At 40.0% G+C, this 23276-nt stretch overlaps 5 protein-coding genes across 10 annotated transcripts; 3 read left to right on the top strand and 2 right to left on the bottom strand.

Moving 5' to 3' along the window:
- Nucleotides 1-846: 846 nt before the first annotated feature.
- On the top strand, nucleotides 847-5766 carry LOC308123452 (uncharacterized protein). The gene is made up of 12 exons (XM_080485957.1): nucleotides 847-891; nucleotides 980-1036; nucleotides 1119-1221; nucleotides 2037-2149; nucleotides 2606-2679; nucleotides 2780-2905; nucleotides 3078-3173; nucleotides 3335-3463; nucleotides 3548-3676; nucleotides 3752-3789; nucleotides 3880-3920; nucleotides 4019-5766. The coding sequence occupies exons 2-12, from the start codon at nucleotides 1006-1008 to the stop codon at nucleotides 5275-5277; spliced, it is 2139 nt and encodes a 712-aa protein (XP_080342083.1). The 5' UTR covers nucleotides 847-891; nucleotides 980-1005; the 3' UTR covers nucleotides 5278-5766.
- Nucleotides 5767-6310: 544 nt separating this feature from the next.
- LOC308123460 (uncharacterized protein) lies at nucleotides 6311-9068 on the bottom strand. The gene is made up of 4 exons (XM_080485966.1): nucleotides 8604-9068; nucleotides 8369-8469; nucleotides 7315-7488; nucleotides 6311-7103 (listed from the first exon to the last, which is right to left on the bottom strand). The coding sequence occupies exons 1-4, from the start codon at nucleotides 8692-8694 to the stop codon at nucleotides 6648-6650; spliced, it is 822 nt and encodes a 273-aa protein (XP_080342092.1). The 5' UTR covers nucleotides 8695-9068; the 3' UTR covers nucleotides 6311-6647.
- A 535-nt stretch (nucleotides 9069-9603) lies between these two features.
- Nucleotides 9604-11105, top strand: LOC308123738 (uncharacterized protein). Its single transcript, XM_080486389.1, has 2 exons — nucleotides 9604-10014; nucleotides 10762-11105. The coding sequence occupies exons 1-2, from the start codon at nucleotides 9870-9872 to the stop codon at nucleotides 10887-10889; spliced, it is 273 nt and encodes a 90-aa protein (XP_080342515.1). The 5' UTR covers nucleotides 9604-9869; the 3' UTR covers nucleotides 10890-11105.
- A 1171-nt stretch (nucleotides 11106-12276) lies between these two features.
- LOC308123736 (ubiquitin carboxyl-terminal hydrolase 47-like) lies at nucleotides 12277-17340 on the top strand. Of its 5 annotated transcripts, none has more exons than XM_080486384.1 (14): nucleotides 12277-12443; nucleotides 12518-12573; nucleotides 13323-13425; nucleotides 13543-13661; nucleotides 13970-14040; nucleotides 14120-14236; nucleotides 14322-14411; nucleotides 14511-14642; nucleotides 14743-14877; nucleotides 14977-15011; nucleotides 15215-15252; nucleotides 15331-16148; nucleotides 16255-16318; nucleotides 16990-17340. In XM_080486384.1, exons 2-13 carry the CDS (start codon nucleotides 12546-12548, stop codon nucleotides 16297-16299), a joined length of 1731 nt encoding a protein of 576 aa, XP_080342510.1. In that variant the 5' UTR covers nucleotides 12277-12443; nucleotides 12518-12545; the 3' UTR covers nucleotides 16300-16318; nucleotides 16990-17340. The 5 variants fall into 5 exon arrangements, with proteins under 5 accessions (XP_080342510.1, XP_080342512.1, XP_080342509.1 ...); XM_080486386.1 differs by having other exon boundaries at nucleotides 16261-16318; nucleotides 16990-17339; XM_080486383.1 differs by having other exon boundaries at nucleotides 16255-16295; nucleotides 16990-17339.
- Nucleotides 17337-22507, bottom strand: LOC308123737 (ubiquitin carboxyl-terminal hydrolase 50-like). Of its 2 annotated transcripts, XM_080486388.1 has the most exons (12): nucleotides 22361-22507; nucleotides 21400-21519; nucleotides 21214-21310; nucleotides 20052-20167; nucleotides 19885-19955; nucleotides 19484-19609; nucleotides 19315-19410; nucleotides 19091-19219; nucleotides 18875-19003; nucleotides 18748-18785; nucleotides 18627-18661; nucleotides 17337-18265 (listed from the first exon to the last, which is right to left on the bottom strand). In XM_080486388.1, the coding sequence occupies exons 2-12, from the start codon at nucleotides 21494-21496 to the stop codon at nucleotides 17913-17915; spliced, it is 1287 nt and encodes a 428-aa protein (XP_080342514.1). In that variant the 5' UTR covers nucleotides 21497-21519; nucleotides 22361-22507; the 3' UTR covers nucleotides 17337-17912. The 2 variants fall into 2 exon arrangements, with proteins under 2 accessions (XP_080342514.1, XP_080342513.1); XM_080486387.1 differs by lacking the exon at nucleotides 22361-22507 and having other exon boundaries at nucleotides 17345-18265; nucleotides 21400-21616.
- Nucleotides 22508-23276: the final 769 nt, after the last annotated feature.

The following is a 23276-nucleotide window of genomic DNA, read 5'->3' as shown; positions in this document are numbered from 1 at the left end:
ACCAATGAGGAAAATGACAGGATGGTAAACTGAGAAGTGTTATTATAATCTGCTTTGATAGAGGGATTACAACCACATTTACAGGCAGAATGTTATTCTTGAAGCAGTTTCTTGTTCTTATAGTGATGAATGAATGCCAGCAGTCATAATTCCCATCCTCTGACAGAGACTGATGTGACTCTTTTTCATTTCAAGGATAACAGCACAAATAAAGCTGCGTCATTGTATATGAATGATTTTCACTTTCAATATTTGTCATTTACAGGAATTCATGTGACTTCAGAGCAGATGGGTGTTGTCTTTCTCCAACAGCTGATTAACCCTTTGTTTTCAGAAGTCACCAGACCATTTTCTTTTAAAAATCTATCAAAGATCTGTAACATGTTGAAATGTATGATAAGTTCATGTACTGCAACTAGGTGTCAAGCATACAGCATCTAACAATAATGCATGTTTTATTTTCTACTAATAATAATGTTTTATTTTCTACTGGAAAAAACAAATGCTTCAGACCTTCCAGTTTAAAAGTTATGAGCGTAGAAAAGATAAAACAAGAATATGAATTTCACAAATCATTTTTCAGTATATTCAGATGCACCGTCTTTTTGAGAAAGAAAAAAAAAAGAGTGCTTATTTTAAAATGATCAAGAAACTTGAGAACGACTACTAAAAAGTATGAAGACAAATAAAAGCAAAACAATAAACGAAATGGTTCTTGTTGCAGTTGTTTATTAAGAAATTGTTTTCAAGCTGGTCTTTGGGTTGCCATTCTAGTGTCATACATTTTTCCCGATAACATTGAACGCATCATGCAGCAGATGGTTAAAGCGAAATAGAAACTGAACCGTTTGATTCTCCACAAAACACATAAAACTCCTCGCGGACACCACGGTACACATTTCATCTCCAGACATTCTATATGTAACTGTGAGTGAGGCAAGTTTTATTCATTGTGTTTCTGTAACAAACTCTGATGCAGGACAGATTTAAATAGACTTAATAGAGATGTGGGGAAGATCCTCCTCCAGACATGCAGGTGAGATTTACACATTGTACTTTACACAGTTACATCCATGGAAATGGTACAAATTAAATCTAGTGCTGTTTACTTCTTTCAGCCATTAAGTACCATGGACTACGGAACCAGGGAGCAACCTGCTACCTCAACTCTGTGCTGCAAGTGTTGTTCATGACCAAGGACTTCAGAGAGGCTGTGAGACGGTTTGTAACAAAACAACATTAAAAAGACCCAAAATCATCCATCCTAGTACACTGATGGCAGAAATACTCTTCACCGAAACAGGATTATATTGTTTTAAGGTTACATTACCGTCTTTACTCATTTCTCTGCAGCAAACCTTATGAAATATATTTAAATCTGAAAGGTGCCTTTGTAATGGTGATTAATTAAGTCAAGATTGTAGAAAATAAATTTGAATGATGGATGAATGGAATAATTAGATTAAGCATAAGCAAAAAAAAAAAAAAAAAAACTTTGTCTAAAGTTGATCTTTCTATTTATCATTCAGAATTTTATTTGGTATTAGAATAGAAAGAAAAGTCAACGTTATAAGATCCAAACTGGGACTTTAAAAGATCATTTGTAATTGTGAATAATTAAGTCATGATATAAATTACACAAGAACATGTTCAAGTAAGAAATGGAGGAAGAAAATACTAATAAATCTTGCATGTAACAATTCTCACATAACTTTTATAAAATAAAGGTTCATCATAAGCAATGACAGATCGTCATTCAACTTCTGTCATCGTTTCGAATCAGAAGCTCAACGAAACATGACTTTGAGTTTAATTTGAAAACTTTACCTTAAATGAAGGAAGCAGGGAGTATTAGGATTAAACTACTCTGTAACTTAATCAGTCAACTTTTTCACCTTTTGTGTCAATAATTGTTGTAAAGTTTCCCTGTGACAAGAGAAGTAACATGCCAGTGTTAAGAGGAGTAAAAGTTTTATTGCTCCGTCCACCTCTGATGATACGAGTGATGCAGGATGCGCTTTCTTTCTTGACTTCAGGTACGGTGGAAAATATCTTTCATTTCAAACTGATCTTAAGAACTTGTTTGAAGAGTTAGAAGAAGGAGAAACTACCACATGGAGCATCACAAACGGACTCGGCATCCGCTCAGGTACAATGAATATTCCCTCCCAATGCATTGACAAGACATAATTCAGAGAAGATTGATGTTGGTTACACTTTGGTGGGATGTTAAGACAGGCATCTCACATGTGTGACTTTGTCCTGTGTAGTTTAATCCAAGATAAACTGTCCTAAAAGTGTGCGAGTGCTCAGTTGACTCGCCCTGCTTTATGGTTAATGGTAAACTGAAGCTGCCTGAGATAAAAGTCTAATCACACTTTATTGTTTGGAGTTTAACCTTCAGATCAGCCTATCGAGAAAGAAGTTTACCCTTTACATTACCGAACCTTTTACATTTTAAGACAAACATTTACAGATATTGTACAGAATTCCTTTGTTTTAGTGCATTGTGTTGACTCACTGTGAAATAATGATTTACATTGCGTGTTTCTTCAAAGTCTTCAAACTCCGGTGACCATTCACCTTTTGCATGTCTCCTCTTAAGGCTCAACACAAGGTGACGCTGCTGAGTGCTTTGAGAAAATTATGAACAGCCTCAACAGTGTGGAGGCGTCACAGGTAAAATGAAAAAATAAACAATAATTCAGTTCTTATCAAAGGGATATCTCAGTGAAATAGTTTTGAGAAAGTACATGACAAGGCCTTGTTCTTCCTAAAGATGTTCAAGATATGGTTGGCACACAAGAACGTCTGTGTTGGCTGTCAGATGGAAAGAAGCACAGATGAACAGTTCTGGCATCTTCCTCTCGAACTGGTTGAGGAAAGCAACAGAGCATTCAAAGTGGTGAGGAGGATCTTTGCTGTGATAAAAGACTTAATAGTTCATATTAATATGAGTTTCAGGATGAGATTAATGATTCAGCCCACATTATCAGTGAAACGAAAACCTTACATACAGTACGCAATAACCTGATGACTAAATTCCATGAGAAAGTAACAAGAATGATCTTTTTCAGGAGGATGGCATAGAGAAGTTTTTCATTGAGTCAAAGGTCACTGGACAGGACCAGCTGTATTGTGAAAAATGTAGGGTCAAAACGGATTCTCATGATGTAAGTGACATGTTCTGATTCATAACTTGTCATTGATAACCTGTGGACCAATCTGAGAGGATTTCATTACGCTGTAAGATGTCTGTTGTTATTTTAAAAGTCTTTCTGTGTTTTCTCCATTGCATTTCTTTGTTGCTTTCATTTCCTTTGTTTCCGATCAGAAACATGAAATGAAAGATCATCCAGAAGTTCTGACCCTGCTGTTGAAGAGGTTTAAGTTTGACCGCTTGTGGAATCAATATGGGAAAATCCATCGCAGTGTGCAGATTCCCAACACAATAACAATACAGGTAAACTGCAATTTTCATATTTTGTTATCAGCGTTTAGACTATTTGTTAACTTCACAGGCTGTTTTCTGTTTTTCTGCTATCAGAGTCAGAAATATGAGCTGTATGCCTTTGTGGAGCACCGTGGTGATCTGAAAGGGGGACATTACACCGCAACCATCAAGTCTGAGGACAATGAGGAATGGTATCACTTCAATGATAGCACTGTCAAGTTGGTGAGCATTATCAGTCATTGTGCAATTTTGTGGTGGATGAAAAAATGTGTTTTTAATTCATATTTTTATGATCAGCTTTCATACAACCCCCTCCAGTTGGATCCCAGTTGCGGGTCAGTGTTTATCTGTACTGTTTCTTTAACACTGTTTATTCAATATTTTACTGGAAATGACCATAACTTGTTTTCATGTTATCCCTCCAGATCCAGGGATGCTTACCTCCTATTTTACCGGAGAGAGAAAAGTAAGGATGCAAACACTTATGAAACATTTGAATCAGTCTTGATGAGTATAAAACAGGTAGTTTGAATTGACGTCATCTGTTCATGTGTGCTGCAAAAGCTTCCCCTCAAGACGAGGCGTCTTGTCCTGCAGCCGTCAAACTACAAACCTGTGTCGTCAACGATCCGAGTGGAAACGCTGTGAAGACAGAAGAGAAGGAGGATGAGGAGGCAGCAGCCGACAGAAACAATGTTAGAGGGAGTGACGGACAAAGTGGCACTGTGGATGAAGAGAGAGAAGAGAAAACGTTGATTCAGGGGAACAAAGACAGAATCACTATTGTAGATGAACTGGGAGGTGTGAGAAAGACTCCAACAGATGTGGAGGAAGAAGCAACAAGCAGAGAAGCAACAGATGACAGGGAGCCGGCAGGAGGGCAGAAAACACTTCTGAAAAAATCAGACCTTGTTTACAGTCGTCACTTGAATACAACCAGTGAGAACAAACATAAGAAAGAAAACAGAGAAGACCAAGGTAGAGCTCAGCAGCACAGGAGAGGAGATGAGGAAACGTATTCTAAACATCCTCAGAGCAGCGAGAGCGAGGGGCACAGGGAGATTAAGAGAGATGATGAACTGGCACAGACCAGAGAAAACTCTCAAAGACCCAGCAGTCAGACTGTAGAGAAGCAAATACAGTCTGATGGTGTTTGGCAAAGGAGACCGCAGGACGATCTGAAAGAAGAGACGAGGACACGAGATGTTCCTGTGAAAAGACACATCGATGAGGGAGAAAAGACAAGAGAAAACATGCAGAGTAAACACTGGAAAGGGCAAAATGGAGGGAAAGTTACTGCTGTAGAAAAACGTGATTTAAAAGCAGCAGACGTGGAGTCTGTGTCAGACAGCTTACGCAATATGAAGGTGAGGGATTTAACTTCAGCTGAAAGAAGTGAGAAAGCTACTCAAACAATGTACATAAATGTGACTTTTCCATCGACTTTGGATACCAGGAGGAGAAACATTGGTGACTTCGACTGGCAGAGGCAACTCTGGGCTTCAAACCTGGTGTGCGGAAATTGTCGGTCTGTTTTAGGAACAATTGAAACAGACATATATTCACACACACAGACATTCACACCTTGGAACCATTCACATTTTGCTTGCTGTAAGCCAGAGTCTGCAGAAAACAATGTACATCTCCCCTGGACACCAGTCCAAACCACTGGTCCACCACGCACTCCTACACAGCCACATGTTAGTGAAGGTCAGCATGAAGCTGAGCGTCAGCACAGTGATATGTCCGGGGGAAGACCAATGCCTTTCAATTTTTGCCCATCCTGCAAGAGAAAGACTTATCACAGTTATTATTCAAAATAACAAAGTAGAGACTTTGGCCATAGTAGCCCTACATTCAAACTGGTAATGGTTTAAATATATGTATTAAGAGTGTGTACGTCACAGCTTTGTTTTGCTACAAGATTACATCACATTTTAAAAGTTTATTTTAAAAGAGGGCTCGATGTAATTTGAAATAGGTGTCATATGTTAGTGGGCTGCATTGTGAAAGTGTTTATTTGGGTGTAAACTAAAACAAAAAAAGTACTGTATAATTCTTTTAGTATTGCGTAACTGATCTTTAAAAAAAGGTAGTCCAGCTTCCACCCTGTTGGTCAACAGTCAAAGTGATTATTTACTAATTGGTGTTGCAGAAGTGGCATTAATTATTGATATTTGACCATTTTTTTGAGTAATCTGTGAAAGGTTTATGCAGAATGTTTACTTTATGTAATATAATAATGTATTTTAAGTTGGTGTGAGGAACAACTACAGTGATTACTGATCTACTCAATAAACTGTTTAATCCATCCTGTGAGTCCCGGTTCATTTTTATCAACATCTAAATGATTCAGCTCATAGAAAAGCCCATTAGTTTATGAAACAGTTACACTTGTTTTCAGGGTTGATGCGTTTTTTTAATTTCTTCTCAAGCAAGGCAGGTCCAGTAAGTCCATAACTGGTCACACTGAACCCTTTCCTGAGTGTGTTTCTCGTCAAGCTCCTCTCAGAGAACAGAATCGATGCATGGAACTTTACTTACTGAGAATTGAATGTAGCTTTCACTGGTAGCCTAATTATATTGAAATCCAATTTCATATACAAAGAAATATATTAAATGTGTCATAATGAGACTTTAAAAATCAGTAGTTTAATGTTTTGAAATTGACCTCTAGGGGGCGCGCTAGTTGTAGAAAAGATCCAGGTTGCGCGGAGCTCCAGCACCTTGCAGCCCAACCCCGGAAGAATAAAAGATGAACAGATAGTATTTCCCTTTTGTGCTGTGACTACTTTATACTATTTTCTGTCTTCCAAACTTCTGTTTTAGATTAAGTCACACATGTAAACTATGTTTACTTTAAAATAATCTTTATTAATAGTGAATTATGAATGAACAAACATCAACTCACGGACATGTTTCAAAGACAAAGAACATTGTTTGATATTTGTAAACCACAGAATAGAGCAGAGAAGCCATAAACAAATGCTGTCAATAAACAAGAAAAAAACAGGATTGTAAGAGATTTGATGTGTAACGCAAAGAAAATCAAAGTAATTTTAGATTTTTTTTCATGATAGAAAGATGAAAGTGAGCCCGTGTGTGTGTGTGTGTGTGTGTGTGTGTGTGTGTGTGTGTGTGTGTGTGTGTGTGTGTGTGTGTGTGTGTGTGTGTGTGTCTATATATATATATATTAGTTTCTGTGCCACAGCGGGATGGCTGTCTGTCTGGGAGCCACGCCATCGCTGCATAGCTGGAAGTGAGTGCTTGTCTTCAGGCACACCTTGGTGACCTTCAGGCACACAAAGCAGAACTCCACCTGACAGCGAGGGCAGATGATGTTCTTGCAGCCTGTCTTGTCGTGCTCCACCCTCTGACCACAGGTTGGACAGGCCCGGATGGAGGGGCAGTCAGTGACTCCCATTACCTGGGGGAGGGCGGTCAGCTTGCAGTTTTTGAGGAGCTCCAGGTCGTGGTTGATGCAGCCCTCGTTGACACAGCGAACTGAGCTTGGGGCTTTTCCTTTCCACGGCTTCAGACACTGCCAGCAGAACTGGAACACCTTCTTCTTGTCAGCTGTGCACACTGTGCACTGCACACTGAGGTTGGTCAGGTCCTCCCGCGTCACGTAGGTTTTACAGCCGGGACACTGTTGCAAGACACATTGATAAGAATCTCTTAATAAAATTATAAAAAAGCCACTGACCATGGTTAATTTATCTGTCTGATTGAGCACTTTGCCTTTTTTTTAACACGCTCACATATCAACAAGAAAACTGGTTTCAAGCCTTCTGCATAATGCTGCACCTCAACCATCTAACAAGTTGCTTGTACATTTCTGGAGATATATGGAAGCTTACTGATTTGAATTCACAATGTTCTGTGGCAGCCAGACGAGCAATGTTCTCCTCGAAGTACTGCATCTCTTTAGCTGACAGCACCGCCAACCTGCGCACCTCTTGGTAGGACCACACTGCGTCGCACTTGTGCAAAGTGCCATCCTTCAATGCAGGGCACCTAAATGTGTACTGGCCCTGCAAAAAAGAAGACATATACTTTTAAATAGGATTACTGGAAGTGTACGATCTCTTAGATCAGGAGTTTGCAACCTTCAGCTCTGAAGCTTTGTTTTGTAGATTCCTTTAGCTTTCATAAACTGATCTGAAGAAGAAGTGATTTCCATCTTTTATTTTGGACCTTTGTCTTGCTGATCAAAGAGTAATATGTGACACTGATATAAAGTGACATCTTGGTTGCAGACGCACTATAGCTTCACTAGCATCCCTCAACGACCCTATGTGTGAAGTTTGGAGAGGCCCTCAATGTCAGAGCTCTGTAGTCCATAAGCACTCACTGCACTAGAAGATGGTGGTAACACACTGCACTATTGTACCACAGTACTATAACATATTATTATGGATATACAGGAAAAAGTTACGGTCAGGAAGGATAAAATGCTTCTTGCTCAAATCCTTAAAATGTCCAGGAAAGTGTGCCAAGCAGGACGTCATTGAAGCTTGAACTTCATAGGCACAAATCCTTAACGATTATAAAATTACAACATCAGGTTTAGGTACCTAAAGAAAAACCGTAATTGGTTTATTGGTTCACACAACCTGCAAATTTAATTCTCAGAACTCTAAGTGTATGTTATTGTTTGTCTTTGTGTATTTTCCCTGTGATCCAGGATGTACCCTGCCCTCACCAATAGACCGGGATCTGCGACCCTGAACAGGATAAATCCTATAGAAGATGGGTGGATCTCGGGTTGTAGTATTTGAAACTGCATCTGTGTATTTTGGATTTTTTTTAGTAATTTCATTACTTTTACATGATAAACATGTTGACATGAGTTGGCATGTTGCTGCAGTGAGTGGAGCTGTTGCCCTGTGGAGGAGAGTCGGTGGAACACACCTGATCCAGCAGGCTGCGGCACCACCCGGTCAGAGACTCCGGAGTGACGGCGTGACCGCAGGACATCTCTGCTCTGAGGCTCGGGTCTCCATCCTCCGGGGCTGAACAACACGAACAACAAAAACACGCACTCTGACATTAAGGGGACAGCGAGGGAAAACCTCCTCGAGAGCACAAACTGCCATCACGACGTGCGCGTAAATTACAAGAGAAACGTGAATAATTCGGTACTTACGCAGTGGATCCAGGTCATCGGGCCGGTTGACAAACTTCAGCGTGGTATCTCGGGGGTCGTAGCTTTTCTCATCCTGACTCGGATTGCTCATGTTTGGCTCCGATCGTCCCGGATCCACTTGTTTTTCTCCAGACGCACTGATACTTCAGCTGCTGCGCCACATCCAAGATCCAAAGCTGCTTTAGTTTCGACTTTCACTTCTGCCACATTTACAAGAAGTGACGAGAGCAACGTGAGACAAGTGGAACGTTTCCGTCACTTTGTTTACATCCCATGTCGCGGAACAAATAAGTTTGTGGATTTGTCTTGTCGCTGCTTTTTTTAGAATAAAGCTGCAGAAATGTGAAAATTATTCACCCTCATTGTACAAACATTACACTCATAACTAAAAAGTTTTTGGCTGCCATTCATATCGCAACACGTATGAGTTAATTATTTGGGGAATGTGGCACAACGACAATAACCACATCGTTAAACATATTTGTTACCTTTCGTATTTCTCTATTTCTTTCAAACTAATTGTACGTTGATAATTATCTCGTTATGTAATTCTGGTGTTAAAAATCACAATATGTGATTTGCCCCATTACGGGCAACAAAACAATGCTTCCCTCCAGTGAATTCAGATGACTGATCCATTTAACCTGAAGCTGCTTGAGCAAAGTGATACAAATCTAATCCAAGTTATCAAATATATGCCTATTGATTTGTATGTATTTGGTATTTGTTTGGGGGGTTTTTTGTGTATAAAAATTGCACGATATCGTGGCTGTTCAGAAAAATAAGAGAACTCGATCTCAGTGATTCTTTTTGTTTTAACTTTCCTGGTTAAACAAAGGTTAATAAAACAATAATAAATAAATGTTTTACATACTGTAAAGCGTCACAATAAATTTCAGATGACGTTCAAAGTTTATCCTCTGGAAATCACCTGCTGGATTTGCAGGTGATTTCCAGTCATCAACAGTAAGGTACAGGTCGAATAAATACATGAATATTTATCTCACATTTGTTAATGACTGCGCATGAGCGAAGTCAGACTCCAAACACTCACATTTAGTCAATTAAGGCACATCTGGATTAAGTTGGAAAGTTATTAAAATATTAACTCTGACCGAGAAACGCACAAAGGAAGCAGGGAAACAGTGGACATTATTGTCAGTGGGAGTAAAAAAAAACAAACACCCGAAAGCGAAACCTGTTCAGTGAACATCAACTTGGGCTCAGAGCTCCGAACGGCAGCAAGAGGCACGGAGGCGCACAGAGATGGGGAAGATCTACCAGGTGATGCTTCACGGCCTGAGGGGCGAGAAGCTGATAATCGACCTGTGTAACACCGAGGAGCAGATGAAGAGCATGACGGTGCTGCAGCTGAAGGAAAAAATCGCACAGAAACTCCCGGACAGCGCAGGTAAAGGCGCAGAGACGGGAAGGAAAGAGGCGCTGTTTGCAGATATTGTGCGTGTTTTCACGGTTAAATGAGGGAAACAGATAGAAGTGTCATTTATAATTTGTTTAGGTTTTCAGAAGAATGTGAAATGCTTAGATTTTGATGAGTAATATTAACATGTATTACAGCCACAATATGCCGACTCATTGAGGAGCTTACTTATAGTTGTAGGTCGCTTATTATTTCAATCACTCCTGAAGTGTATTTCTCTTCCATTATAAAACGTTGAAACACGAGTTAATTGTAATTCATATTCAGTCTATTAGCTCCATAAGAATTGAATTGTTTTGTTTATTGGTTTTCAGTGCTGTGGACAAACGTAGGTATTACACTATTTGAAGTGAGGTGTTGTTGTTAACTTTGAGAATGTAATGACTGTATTACTTCAGTCACAACATTCAAGCAAACTGAAAGCAACCTTTCATCTGTGCAAAAAGCTTTATTTTTTTAATTCTATGTTTGAATTCTTATCAGCTCGCTGTTTCGAAATTACTTTATCAGTGTTTATTTACAATTCAGTGCTACTTTTTCATTGTTTTGCCCCCATGCACCATCCAGACAGTTAAATGGAAACACCCTTTAGCACTCTTGACCCAGAAAAGGGGTGTGCATGTTATCCCTGAGCCTGCATTAGTTTTCTCCAGGTAATCCAGTCCCCGAACAACTTCATGATTTCTGTGCATGTTTGTGTTTTGTGTGTGTGGACAGGCGAAGAGTCTCTGCGGCTGTACTTTACAGACAAGCCGCTGGATGAGGACGACAAGCCGCTTTCTGAATATGGAGTCCAGAACTTGTCCGTCATCCACATGACACTGAGGGTTCCTGGAGGAAGATGAGCGGTCATCAGTGTGGGATGCGGCCGAAAGACGTCTACGTCTCTGCCTTGCAGTCTCTGTATCTCTGTGACAGCCTGCTGGTGACACTCTGATGCTGCTTCAGCTCCTGAACATCGTTTAACCGTTTCTATCTTTTAAGGCTGCACTGTGCAGGCCTTTCAATAGCACTACTTTTCTAATTGTCTAAATAAAATCGAGTTCTCTAGTTTTCTTGAACGACTAGTCTTTGATCAAGTGACCAGATGTGAGGAGACGTTCACATAAGTTCTGTCATCAAGACATCAAGCAGAGAGCAAATGTGATTTATTTATTTTATTGTAGCCTATAAGGCTACAAATAATTCCTGAAAACCATTTCCCTTTTAAAATGGCAGAGAAATAAATCCTGTTTTCTATCACAGTAATAGACAACTATAACAATAATATGGGGATATTAAAATATTAAACTACACTCTCCAAATTAACGGCCCATGCTTTAGGTCTTGTCTGATTTATTTTAACTTTGAAGTATCCTTCCACATTAGTCATTAGTTCTGATGATGTTTTCACCTTTTACGCTTATTGTAATGCTTCCCAGAGACAATATATTTCGCTCAAGCCCATTAAGTAGCTTTTATATGGTGTCTGCATGTTTTCCCTTTGCCTGAATGGGAAAATCGAAGATGAACGAAAATCCAAAGATACAAAAAACAGTATTGGTTAGTCTTGGCTGAATGCCACAACTCGCGAGCTCCGGGATCAGAAAGACTCAGAAGAGAGCTGGACCAAACGATTACCATCGCAGGAGTACGGACTGGCGCCTCCAGACTTTTAAGGGCGGAGCCGCTGATAAGCCACAGGTCAAACGAGTTGTCCTCCAGCACGGCTGCACCTGCTTTGTTATCAAAATGTGAGAGGGAGGAGGGAACACTACGCACAGAACAGAAAGACCACACCCATCCAAACAAACAGAACGCAAAACATAAAACTGCCAGGACCGGACCGGACCGGACCCACCGAATCCTGACAAGTTCAGCTTGTACATTTCTAAACATCTGGAACAAGCTCATAGTAACAGCATTTTTCATCTTTATTTTTAAATTTCGTACATTTTAAGTGATTGTCGTTATTCTGGAATTGGTTAAACACTTTGAGTTGCATTGTTGCTTAAAAAAAATAAAAAAAATATTTCATACAATTAGTGGTACTTTAATAACCTGCTGGAATTTTCAAAATCAGAACGTTTGACTCAGACAAAAAAAATAAAAAATAGCTTGAAAAGCTTAAAAATACCCTTTTAATTGAATCCTGACATTTCACTGTTTTGAGCCAAGGTGTTTCTTAATCTCTTGGTGTTGATAGATCGTGAACTTGTGATAAGTCTTTCAAAAAGTGCGTCATTTTCCGACACACCCTGAACGCAGCAGTCCTGCGGTTGAAAGAGAAAGTATTCAGAGTATGTTTGTACCACAGTCGGTTTAATAATTTCATGGGATTGATTAAAAAAAACAAAACAACAACAAAAACACCCTCGATTTCCAGGAAAGTTATGCATCTGTGAATCTTTTCGCTGAAGGTAGGCTCAGAAATATTTATTTAATTAAATGTAAAAGTATTCAAAGTATTGATCACTTTGTAATGTTTTTGCAGGTGACAGTTCAGCCGGACACTGAGGAAAATGAGTCAGTATAATGTCACTTTTCCGGGTAAGTACATTATTTGCTATGAGAATCATTTACTTTTTGTGATCTATTCATTCTATATGCAATAACCAGTAAGGAAGAATTAGATGTATGAAAATAAAAATAAACTGTGAGGATCTGATAATGTTCTCTGAGTCCTTTCGGTTTCGTTTGGCTGACTCAGAGCAAGTTAAGACGTGTCTTTAGGATTATTTCATGTAAAACGATATATTTCCAAAGGTTCAAATTACCTTTTGCCATAATATATTGGGTTGAAACTTTAAAATATGTCACTTGGTTTGTAAGGTCACTTGTGCGACAAGGCTTTAATGGGCTTTGTCTGTAATTAAACTCAAAAACTTTGCCCTCTGCTGGATTTACCTTGAGTTTTTTTATGTGTTCATTTTATCTGTTAAAAAGGACTGATTCTGAATTTGGATGTTGATATACAGTAAATGTGTGTTTTTATGTTCATTCCTTGTGGGAGTGAAAAAGTTTTATTAAAAACTGCGATTATAGTACAACTCCAATTATAATGCTGGAATTGCATTCAATCACACGTTAGAAAATATTGGTAAAATATTCAAGTAGTACAAACAGGAATTCAATCCGCAACCTTGGAAGGCGATCCGCTCCATGAACCAGGCTGTTTTAAAAGAATAAACATACTGCAAATGTTTTGTAATTCAGTCAAAGAAGTGGATTTCCACAAGTGCAGAAGATTTTAAGTTTTATTGCATTCATCTGTAACTTCCTGGTTCTTCTTCCTGTAGCTCATCAACGGTACCATGGACTTTTTAATCAGGGAGCAACGTGTTACCTGAACAGTGTGCTGCAAGCACTGTTCATGACCAAAGACTTCCGAGAAGCTGTGAGGTTTGTTGTTATTACTTGTAACGCATCACACAATAGTAAAGTAAATTAACAGTTAAAGCAAATGCTTTTTTTTTTTTAAACTCATGTCATCTTTGTCTACATTTTTGTTGCTTTTAGCAAAACATGTAAAAACCATGAAGAGTTTATTGATCCGGAGCTCAAGGCATTATTCGATAACTTACAGATAAAAACAACAGTCACACAAGATCTAACAAGGAAGCTGGGCATCGACAAAGGTACGATATTACAGCAGGAAATCCTGAAGTCATGCAGTTTTTACATGATATGATCATTTTATTCTCTGATCACTTAAAGATTTGATATATAATTGTCGTCTGCATGATGTTAAAACATTAATAACATGCTGGCAAAGCTTCTGACAATGTGTAAAATGTGAGTCAAAACAGTATTTGATGAGTTATTGCCACAGACAATCCATCTCGGGGTCTCTCGGGGGTAATTTTGCTAATTTTCAACTTAATCCCAGCAACACATCTTCGAACCCTTGAGGCCTTTTTTAAAACGCTGGTCTCCTCCCATCCAGTGTATGAACAGTGTGATGCCGCCGAGTACTTTGAGAAGATTTTACTGAGGACCAGTTCCGAGGCTTCACAGGTATGGACTTCATTTTAGCGGAGGTCCACTTGGAGTTGGATGAAAAACAGAGCTTGTTCATAGACGTCCGTGTTTCCAGGTCTTCCATGGACGCTTAGACAACAAGGTCACCTGCTCTAAGTGTAAATCGGGAACCAGCAGCGACGCACCATTTTGGTATCTTCCTCTTCCAATTGTGAAGGAAGACTACAGTGTGGTAAGGATTTCCCAAACTGTAAACTCTTCGGTCTTTGTTTTGCCTGAACATAAACCAATAACCTGTTTTTCTTTTGTCTTTCCAGGAGGATGGCATTATAGAATTTTTCGAGCCCTCAGAAATAAAAAAACAGATGTACTGTGAAAACTGTGATACCAAAGTTGACGCTATTTTCGTGAGTAAAGCCACAACATTTGCTCCAAATGAAGAATTTACAATGTCACATCAGAGCCAAATTTGAATTTTATTGTGAAATGTGTGGTTTTCACCACAGGAGAATGTAATGAAGCATCATCCAGATGTTTTGGTTCTGCTGCTGAAGAGGTTCAACTTCAGCTACCAGTACATGTCCTACATCAAAAACAACCAAGCTGTGGTCATTCCCTACTCCCTACACATACCAGGGGTTTGTTTTAATTCAGTATTCGGTCTCTATCTATTCAGGGGGGTGTTTTTTTTTTTTTTTTGGTCTGGGAGGTCTGACTTAGTTTTTCTTTGTTCATCAGGATTCGACATATGAACTGTATGCAGTCGTTAATCATTTTGGTGATTTGAGAGGTGGACATTACGCCACCAAAATCAAAATTCAAGAGGACAACGAACACAGATGGTGTAACTTTGACGATGACAGAGTCACACTGGTGAGACTGACCTTCTTTTATGGAATCTGCGTAGGAGTCCTCTACTGCCATATAAAATTACTTTTCTGTGTTTGATCTGATTCTTCCTCTCTTTGACAGCTGAATGCCCGGCTATCCCAGGAGAACACTGAGACGTGAGAGTCCACCTTTTTATCATTTTGCACAAAATACATGTCTTTGTTTTCAGATGGGAGGACAAAGTGTTATTCATTTCAAAATACAGTCTCAGGATAGTGTTTCCCCTCATTTAAGTATTTGAGTGTATGATGTACATGTTGTGCATTGTTTTTATAAATGTGAAAACTGACTTGGCTGCTTTTGACATTTTTCCTTCAAGATCCCAGAATGCTTATCTTCTGTTTTACCGAAGACAAAGTAAGAATTTAATGCTGAATAATATCAATGACTGTGTGAAACTCTTTGTCTGACTTTTCTTTTATTAATATTTTCTAGCAAAGAGAGAGACTCCCGATGTCACCAGTGCAAGTTTCCCACCAAATGTGGCTGATAACTCTGGTCAGTGTCAGCATGGTGAGGGGAACAGGAAGGAAGAAGACGAGGGAGAGACGAGTGTTACTTCGCCTGCGTCCAACAATCCACACACTGATGTGGACAGAAAACAAGGCGCGGGCGAGAGGAAGGAAACACGGGAGCATGAGGACGGTGATGACAGAGAAGAGCCATCTAAAGAAAGCGAGGAAGATGCAGAATCACCCGCTGATGCGCCAGATACTGACCGTGAAGTCAGACGTTCATCATGCGGCCAGCTTCACAAAGAAGATGCGAGGAGTGACACTCGGAAGAGAAGAATGGACGCAAACACAGACGAGGACGAGCCAGCAGAGGCGAAGAAGGGCAAGTCTGTGACGGGTCAGAGCGGCGGCAGCGCAGAGCATCCGAGTGCTGGAGATCCAGGGAGGGATGGCGGTGAACGTGCAGCTGAACCGGTGAGCAGAGAGGAAGATGAGAAAAGGAGAAAAATCGACGCAGATGGAAAAGTTGTTGCAGATGAAGTAACATCAGGGGACATACAGACAGGTGATCGGAGGAGTCAGCAGGACGTGCATGAAGTAGAAAAAGAACAGAATGAGGGGAACGATTGTGTCGGATCAGACCAACAGGGGCAGAAAGACTGTTTGTCAAACGCAACATGTGATGATGATGATGATGGTGGTGGTGTAGAAAAACAGCCAGGAGATGAAGGAGACGTGAAAGAAGGTGAATTGAAAGCGAAGTCATCAGAAAGGGGGGCGGGCCCCACAGAGACCCAGGTGAGAGAAAAGATGAGGGAAACAGCAACTCGATCTCAGAAATTCATTGTGATTAAAATAGAAGTATACCAACACTATACACATAAATTAATTGAAACTGTCAAAGTTACAGAATACTCTCGTCCACGAGCGGAACTATCTCCCGAGGTGAGCAAGTCATCAAATTAAAGGTAAAAGTCAGTAAAATATCCCCCCACTTCTATTCCATTGAGCAGTCGAGGAGGCGGGGCTCTGACCTGGAAAAGAATTCCAGAAAATTCATAATAATTTTAAGGCATGACAAATTGTAACCATATTTTGTCGATTGAATGTGAAATCAATTTTGCTGTGACATAATTAGATTGATATGATTATTTGCTACTACTCCCTGTAGCTTGATTCCATCAAAACTTGTTTATTTGTCATTTTATTTTTGTGTTCAAGGGCTTACACACACAAATAAAGAATTAAAATTAGTTTCTTTGTACTAGATTAACTTTTTCAGTATATTCCGACGGGATTCCAACTTTACTAAAATGCTAAAAAAAATTTAATAATAAAGCGCTGAGGACAAAATCACTGAAGCCTGTGAATGTGAGGAGGAAGAAGAAATTAATTGGAGGATTTCTCTGCAAACCTTCGTCCTTGTAAAATTGAATAAAAGCATGTATTCATATCATAGTGTGTAGGAACAAAGTATTTGAAGAGGACAAATTGAAAATGTAGTTTTAAAAGGAGCTATTTCTGTAAAAGCATGTGTGTAATGGGCGAGAGACAATAAATGACTTTCTTACTGGTGCACGTTTTTGTCACTTTTGTCTTGGGATTCCATCTGTCTTCTTCACTGCTTTATACAACGTAGGGTGCTGGAACCGATCCCAGCTGACTGGACTGGATTCACCCGGCAGGTCGCCGGACATCAGAGGCCAAACTCCGGGAAAAAGAAAATCACCTCTATGGACAATTTCAGGGTCACCAATTAACATTTAATGCACATTTTTAGACTGTAGTAAGAAAACCAGAGTACCTGGAGGACCTTTGACATTGAATTGACAGCCTCTTAATATTAATACTGCACTACTGGTACTCTCAGTCCATGTATTTAGGCTGAAGTGTCATTTAATAAATGTCTTACCTGCTTACACGCCTCCAGCTTTGCCAGGTCTTGCACAATACTAACTTTGCATTTATAAAATAAAGCACCACTTTGACAAAATATCAGCTGGTTTGTTTATTTATTTGGTAAAATTCAGTCAGCAACAAATGAGTTATCATTTTGAAATGGAAGTGGCTGTGCATCTAAAAAAAATTAAATTAATAGAAGGTTTAATGAAAACAGTGCAACTTTTCAGCAGGTACGTTTTGAAAATCAAATATACTTGAGAACAAAATCACGTTTTTCAATTATCACAATTAAAATATCTAAAATGCTTGAAACGTCTTGGTATTGAACGTGTCGGTACTCACAATGGGCAAGTAGCTGAAGGTCAGTACTCGTGCTCATTGTGCGCTCGTAGTTTTCACACTTCACAATGTTGAATGTTTACTTAAAGGTACGAGCTGCACATATAAATGTGGTCATGAACATGTGTAAAAAAACCTAACAAACAAAGCTGCCTAATCCAGAATATTAGGATTAGGTCTCATTTAACAAGAAACGCAGGTCAGCTATCTTGTCGTTTTCCAATTACATGTAGAGAAAATACATTCCTAAAACACATTGAAAGTGATGAAATGCTGGTGAGCTTGCGACTTCAAAATGCGGATTTTATATTTCTCGCGTCACTACCTCCATGGTCTCTTTGGGCTGTGTGCACGTTTTCCTGTTGGTCCCCTGGTCACAGTCTGTGCTGCCTCCTGCTTGTTGCTTCTCACTTTCTGTTGCTTCGGCTCGCTTGTGTTTCGCCTGCAACGTTTTCCGTCACCGTCCGGAGGAGCCCGTCCAGTGGCGACTCCACTCCGATCAAGCGTGTTGACTGACTGATGAGTAACAGGAGCGTACCAGCTCATGTGATCCAAACCCCCGTTCAAGAGTTCCGGAGCTTCTCCTGCCTCGGCCTCGTCGTGTCGTTTTTCACCCTCGACATCTGACTGTGCGAACCGAGCCTCCGCATCGCTCCCATCAGGCGCTTTGTTCACTGTGAATAAAAACAAGGGAGGTTATTAAAACCCACAAACAGCTGGAGTACAAAACACGATGCAAAACTCCCTTCCATTGATTTCTCTTCTTGTCACTGACTGCTTGCATTCTATTAGTTACAAACTGAGACTTGTTATATGAACCAAATCAACAAGTTACAGTTTCCAGCAGCTCCATCTATGACCGTCTCTGAATCCCTGCTCCCAGTGAAATGAACTTCAAGGATGAATTGGTTATCAATAACGTGTTCAAATATACAATAAAATTTGCTTTAGTCTTCGACAGGTTAGTTTTTGCAATATGGTTTTCTTAATAAGCAGCTTTTTTTCTTCTAGTAGATGGTCAATATCCAAACTTACCCTTCCTGTAAATCAGGATGTAGGCTGAACATGACCTGTGTGGAAAAGGGACCACGTTAAATCAGTCAGTCAGCGGGCAGCTTATAATGATACATGTCATTTAACTCTATTATATTTTTACCTGAAAAAAGTCTCAACTCCTAAAGGTTGTGTTTTGAGCTGTAGAGTTGGAAAAAACAAATAAAAAACCATCATTACAAATGTTTAACCACCTGACTGTGAGCTTATGGAAACACGTGTCTCCTTACACTTTTAACAACGTCGTCATTGAAGCTGTACCACCAGCCCGTTTGAAATGATTTGATTTCTGCAACGTAATGACCTCCTGTCAAAGTCCCGAAGTGGTTCACGACTGCATACAGATCGTATGTGCATCTCTGTCAAGAGAAACAAACCAAAAGTCAAATCAGACAGTATATTCATCAAGTGTTTTCCTGAAGCAGTTTGAGATGGATGTGAAATACCTCTATGGATATAGTCTGAGGCACAACGGCACTGCACTGAAGTTTGACGTAACATCTCCGTCTGGAATCAAACTTGAACCTCTTCAACAGGAGCGTGACGACACTGGGAGCTTGTGTTATTTCACATTTCTAGAAACAACAACAACAACAAAAACCCTCTGCATGAAACCAGAAGCAGCCACTTTGTGCCAAAAACCCTGGAGCAGGGCCGATTCTTTCCTCACAAGGTTTGCATCTTGTTTCTTCTTGCAGCGCGTGCAGTACAGCTGGTTGTCGCCGGAGACCTTTTGCACTTTAAAGAAAGAATTCAGTCCGTCCTCCTGCAAGTAAGCAAGATTTATTCACACATCAATTTGTTTTCGTCTGTTTGTCTGTTTGAGGAAAGCCTCGTACCACATTGTAGGTGTCATGTTGCAAGTCTCCCATTGGAAGAGGCAACAACCAAAAAAGGCTGCGGGATTCGTTCTCCTCCTTGCACGCCAGGCATGTGGCATTATAATTCAATTCTCCTTGGAAGATCTAGAAATACAAGGACAAACACTCGGTTTGTAAACTGCCAGGGACAGTCATTTCTCCATCGGACGGGGAGTATAAATGAGCCTTTATCCTGCGAGCAACATCCAGTTTAACCAACTAAAACATGAAAATCTTTTCACTTTAGAAAAGATGAACAGCCTAAAAACTAATTGTGAGGACCATTTCTAACTATGACTGACTAACACAACCACTGCACCAGGCCCTGGGTCCCAGTTAACAGTGTGCAGAGTCTCATTAAAATATACAACCGTACCAACCCTGGAAGCCTCTCGACTGCATCGCGACAAGATCTTCTCTAAATACTCCGCAGCATCCTGTTGCTCATAAACTGAAAGAGAGAGGGATGAGTTACATTCACTGAAGGGTAATGTACTAAAGAGCAGTCATGAATATGCATCCACAGCAGTCTCTCATATAAACTCACCGTTAGTGATGCCCAGAAATGCGACTACAGCATGTGTGGTGGTGACCGTCCTCTCTAAAGCGTCGAACAGCCCTGCCAGGTGCCCGTCGATGGTTGTTGGGATTTTGCTGCCGCTTCTGAAGCACGGCGAGAAATTTGAGAGACGATTCACAAGTATGTCAAAGTCTTTGAGGTCGTTCCAAAGGATTTAGAATAAGGATTATGAACTCCAGAGTAAAAACAAACCCGGTGGACATGCCCAATCTGACAAACACACATAAGCAGGAGCCTTCACAGTGAAAGCATTGAGGCGCTCCTGGAGAAAAGATGAAAACCAGACAGTTTTCATGTCGGGCCACTGGTCGGTGCTGTTGCGAGGTTTTGCAATAAAGCCACAGACACACGCAGAGAACAATAAATACAGTATGAACATTAACAATGGCAAGTACACAGACATTCTAGTGGACAGACGACCACGCTTCATTGTTATTATGAGTGACTGTCAACAATAAAACTACCAAGTCCCAGGAGAATATGGACTGGGAGTCATGATACTCTGGAGGTAAACACTGTTCCTATCGTCCATCTACTGGTGTGTGTGTGTGTGTGTGTGTGTGTGTGTGTGTGTGTGTGTGTGTGTGTGTGTGTGTGTGTGTGTGTGTGTGTGTGTGTGTGTGTGTGTGTGTGTGTGTGTGTGTGCTGTAGAACTATTTACTGCAGCAGCTGTGTTTCAGAGAAGTTGTGTTTTCCACCATCTACATGGAGACAGAGTCGGAGCGTATTGGAAAAAGTAGCGTTTTCTCCCAGAGAGCATCGTTGTTAAACGGACACCCAAAAAGCAACGAAAGTTTTCCATTTTCACTTGAAAACTTTGTCACGTAAAGGGTTTTTTTAGATTCTAGAAAGTGTCCTGTTGTGTATTATTTATCATCACAACTTCATTATTTATCACCAAAACTCAATATTTCTAATTTTCTGGCATATAAGCAGATCAATACTATTCCCATTTCTGCATAATGTGTATAGTTGAAAGCAGGAGCCAGTTATCTGAATTACTTTTGCATAAAATCTGAAAACAAGCTCCTGTCAAAGGTCCATCCAACAGTAAACTATCAAACACCAAGCAGTTCATATTAAACAAGTTTAGTTTGATCATAGTCCAAACAAATCTGAGGATTCTCACCTTTTTACTGCATCCCGGAAGTCTTTGGTCATGAAAAGCACCTGGAGCACGCTGTTCAAGTAGCACGTGAGACCTGGACTCTTCAGACCATTGTGATCTAAAGAGAGGGAAACATGGCGGCATCATTTTCACAGAACCCAGACCTGTAGGAGTTTCATGCTTTGAGGTTCAGTTTAATTCACTAACCTGAGAAGGGTAAGTTTTCCAGTTTGTCCTTGAGCTTTTTAATGAGGTCTTTGTTCATACTGACGTCCACCAAATGAGAACGTTTACATTTCCACATTGGAAGCTGATGTCGGACTCAACCTGTTGAATATATTAATAGAATACATGCAACAGAAAGCATTTGCTGCTCCCACATCCAGGAATCAATGGAAAGATTATTTTACTATTAACACTTAGAGATGGGATAGTTAGAATAACACACATTGTGTGCCTGTAATTGTGATTGACAATGCAATTAAAATCTAACTAATCCTCTTTCATTACAAGTTGCAGTAACTTTCCCCTTTTTCACTATTACAGGTATTGTTAATGACAATTTCTAACCAGTATTGGTATCGTATTAATACCTATTCACTATTAATAGTACTTTTATTATGCTTTTTCGTTATTACAGGTACTTGAATGATATTATTTTTAACACTTACTCATACTTCAATGATACTTTTTAACTATCACTGCTACTTTATTGATGCTTTTTTCAAAATGCTGGTACTTTAATGATATTTCTTTACTATTATTGCTATTTTATTGATTTTATTTTCACAATTACTGGTACTTTAACCTAAAGAACTTTCTCTTGAACTTCCGGTCCTTCCACCTTTTGTGAAGGTTCTCTTCCTTCAGCGTTACAGTTTAGCTGTTTTTCAGATTTAGCATTCACACATTTTATTCCTGATAAAGTAAGCAAAATCAAACTCAACCTGAATAAACGGAGTAAAGTAGAAGCGGGGTTTTTTGTGTGTGTGTGTGTAATAAGGAAACAAAAATAAACTGTAGTTTATTGCTTCCAGCCCTATAAAACATGATAATCTAAGCGCAGAGAAACAACAATAAACAGGTCAGAACGTCAGACACAAACACTGGAAGGCTTCAGCTCATTCTGCACATGTGGGCTTTTTGTAACGGAGCGTAAAAGACTTACTGTGCACACAAGTCCACGAATTTAACTACAATGAGATTTACTTCCCCTGGCGAATCGCTCCAGAACGTGAAGCTAATAAAACACAAAAACATTTGCCTTGGAAAACAAGAAAACGAGCTTCATCCTCGTAGAAAGCGAAAGTAGTACTCCTCGGGGGCGGAGCTTCCGTAGTAAACAATGCGATCTGATTGGTCAGGGTTGTTTCACCTCTAATTTTGATTGGTGTACAGAATGTCAATCATTCTTCAAACTTATTCCACCGCTCAACCGCGCATGTTATTAAGAACTTCCGCGCAATGCTGCCCTCTGGTGGGCACATTGGCGCAACTTCCTCTAAAGTCTATTCACGGCTCTTCTTTTAACACCTCTAATCCCCACATCTCTCTCACCCGCTTTATTCTGGAGACTATGTCATAGAAAAGATAGTTTATCCGCTTCAGAAATGTTTTCTTCAACCAAGAGCTGGATTACAAAACAAGAATTTGCAGATTAACATTGCTGCACGAATAGTGTGGTTTAGACCATTCTTATCGTGCAGACATCACTTATTCCGTTTGTTTCAACGTTGCAAGCAAACAGGTACATGAATATATAATGCATTGAAGCAATGGAATGTGATTACAGTCCATCCATACGAAGTATTAACCAGCAGCTGATTGGCCTCGTGGTGTCACTTTGCTTGTTTTGTGCATTCTGCCTCAGTGTTAAAAACTCGACATTGTTTGAGACGCTACGCACTGGTATGCGGCCTACATCTGCTGTATTTACGGCTTTTCAGCAACCACCCCCGTGGCCGCGTGCCTTCGCAGAGGGCGTGCAAAGCACATGACGTCACGGTGTCCGCAGCACGTTGAAAAGAGCATGCGGAGCTGCGGCGCAGCCGTAAGTCCGGGGCAGATGCGCAACAAGAACATCC

Source organism: Lipophrys pholis (assembly GCF_963383615.2).
Source record: "Lipophrys pholis genome assembly, chromosome: 18".
Classification (NCBI taxonomy): Eukaryota; Metazoa; Chordata; class Actinopteri; order Blenniiformes; family Blenniidae; genus Lipophrys; species Lipophrys pholis.
Note: the sequence above shows the minus strand (reverse complement) of the source record. Positions and strands in the feature narration are given on the sequence as shown.

Bases quoted from the DNA above. Each gene is read 5' to 3' on its own strand.
- LOC308123452 (XM_080485957.1), top strand. From the start codon at position 1,006: ATGTGGGGAAGATCCTCCTCCAGACATGCAG. The intron at 2,906-3,077 runs GTGAGGAGGATC...GATCTTTTTCAG, and splicing joins GCAACAGAGCATTCAAAGTG to GAGGATGGCATAGAGAAGTT. The intron at 3,174-3,334 runs GTAAGTGACATG...GTTTCCGATCAG, and splicing joins TCAAAACGGATTCTCATGAT to AAACATGAAATGAAAGATCA.
- LOC308123460 (XM_080485966.1), bottom strand. From the start codon at position 8,694: ATGAGCAATCCGAGTCAGGATGAGAAAAGCTACGACCCCCGAGATACC. The intron at 7,489-8,368 runs GTGTGTTCCACC...TCTTTTTTGCAG, and splicing joins GCCGCAGCCTGCTGGATCAG to GGCCAGTACACATTTAGGTG. The intron at 7,104-7,314 runs GTAAGCTTCCAT...GTCTTGCAACAG, and splicing joins AACATTGTGAATTCAAATCA to TGTCCCGGCTGTAAAACCTA.
- LOC308123738 (XM_080486389.1), top strand. From the start codon at position 9,870: ATGGGGAAGATCTACCAGGTGATGCTTCACGGCCTGAGGGGCGAGAAG. The intron at 10,015-10,761 runs GTAAAGGCGCAG...GTGTGTGGACAG, and splicing joins GAAACTCCCGGACAGCGCAG to GCGAAGAGTCTCTGCGGCTG.
- LOC308123736 (XM_080486382.1), top strand. From the start codon at position 12,546: ATGAGTCAGTATAATGTCACTTTTCCGG. The intron at 14,643-14,742 runs GTTTGTTTTAAT...TTTGTTCATCAG, and splicing joins ACTCCCTACACATACCAGGG to GATTCGACATATGAACTGTA. The intron at 14,878-14,976 runs GTGAGACTGACC...TCTCTTTGACAG, and splicing joins ACGATGACAGAGTCACACTG to CTGAATGCCCGGCTATCCCA.
- LOC308123737 (XM_080486388.1), bottom strand. From the start codon at position 21,496: ATGTGGAAATGTAAACGTTCTCATTTGGTGGACGTCAGTATGAACAAA. The intron at 21,311-21,399 runs GTTAGTGAATTA...CCCTCTCTTTAG, and splicing joins GGAAAACTTACCCTTCTCAG to ATCACAATGGTCTGAAGAGT. The intron at 18,266-18,626 runs GTAAGTTTGGAT...TTTTATTCACAG, and splicing joins CATCCTGATTTACAGGAAGG to TGAACAAAGCGCCTGATGGG.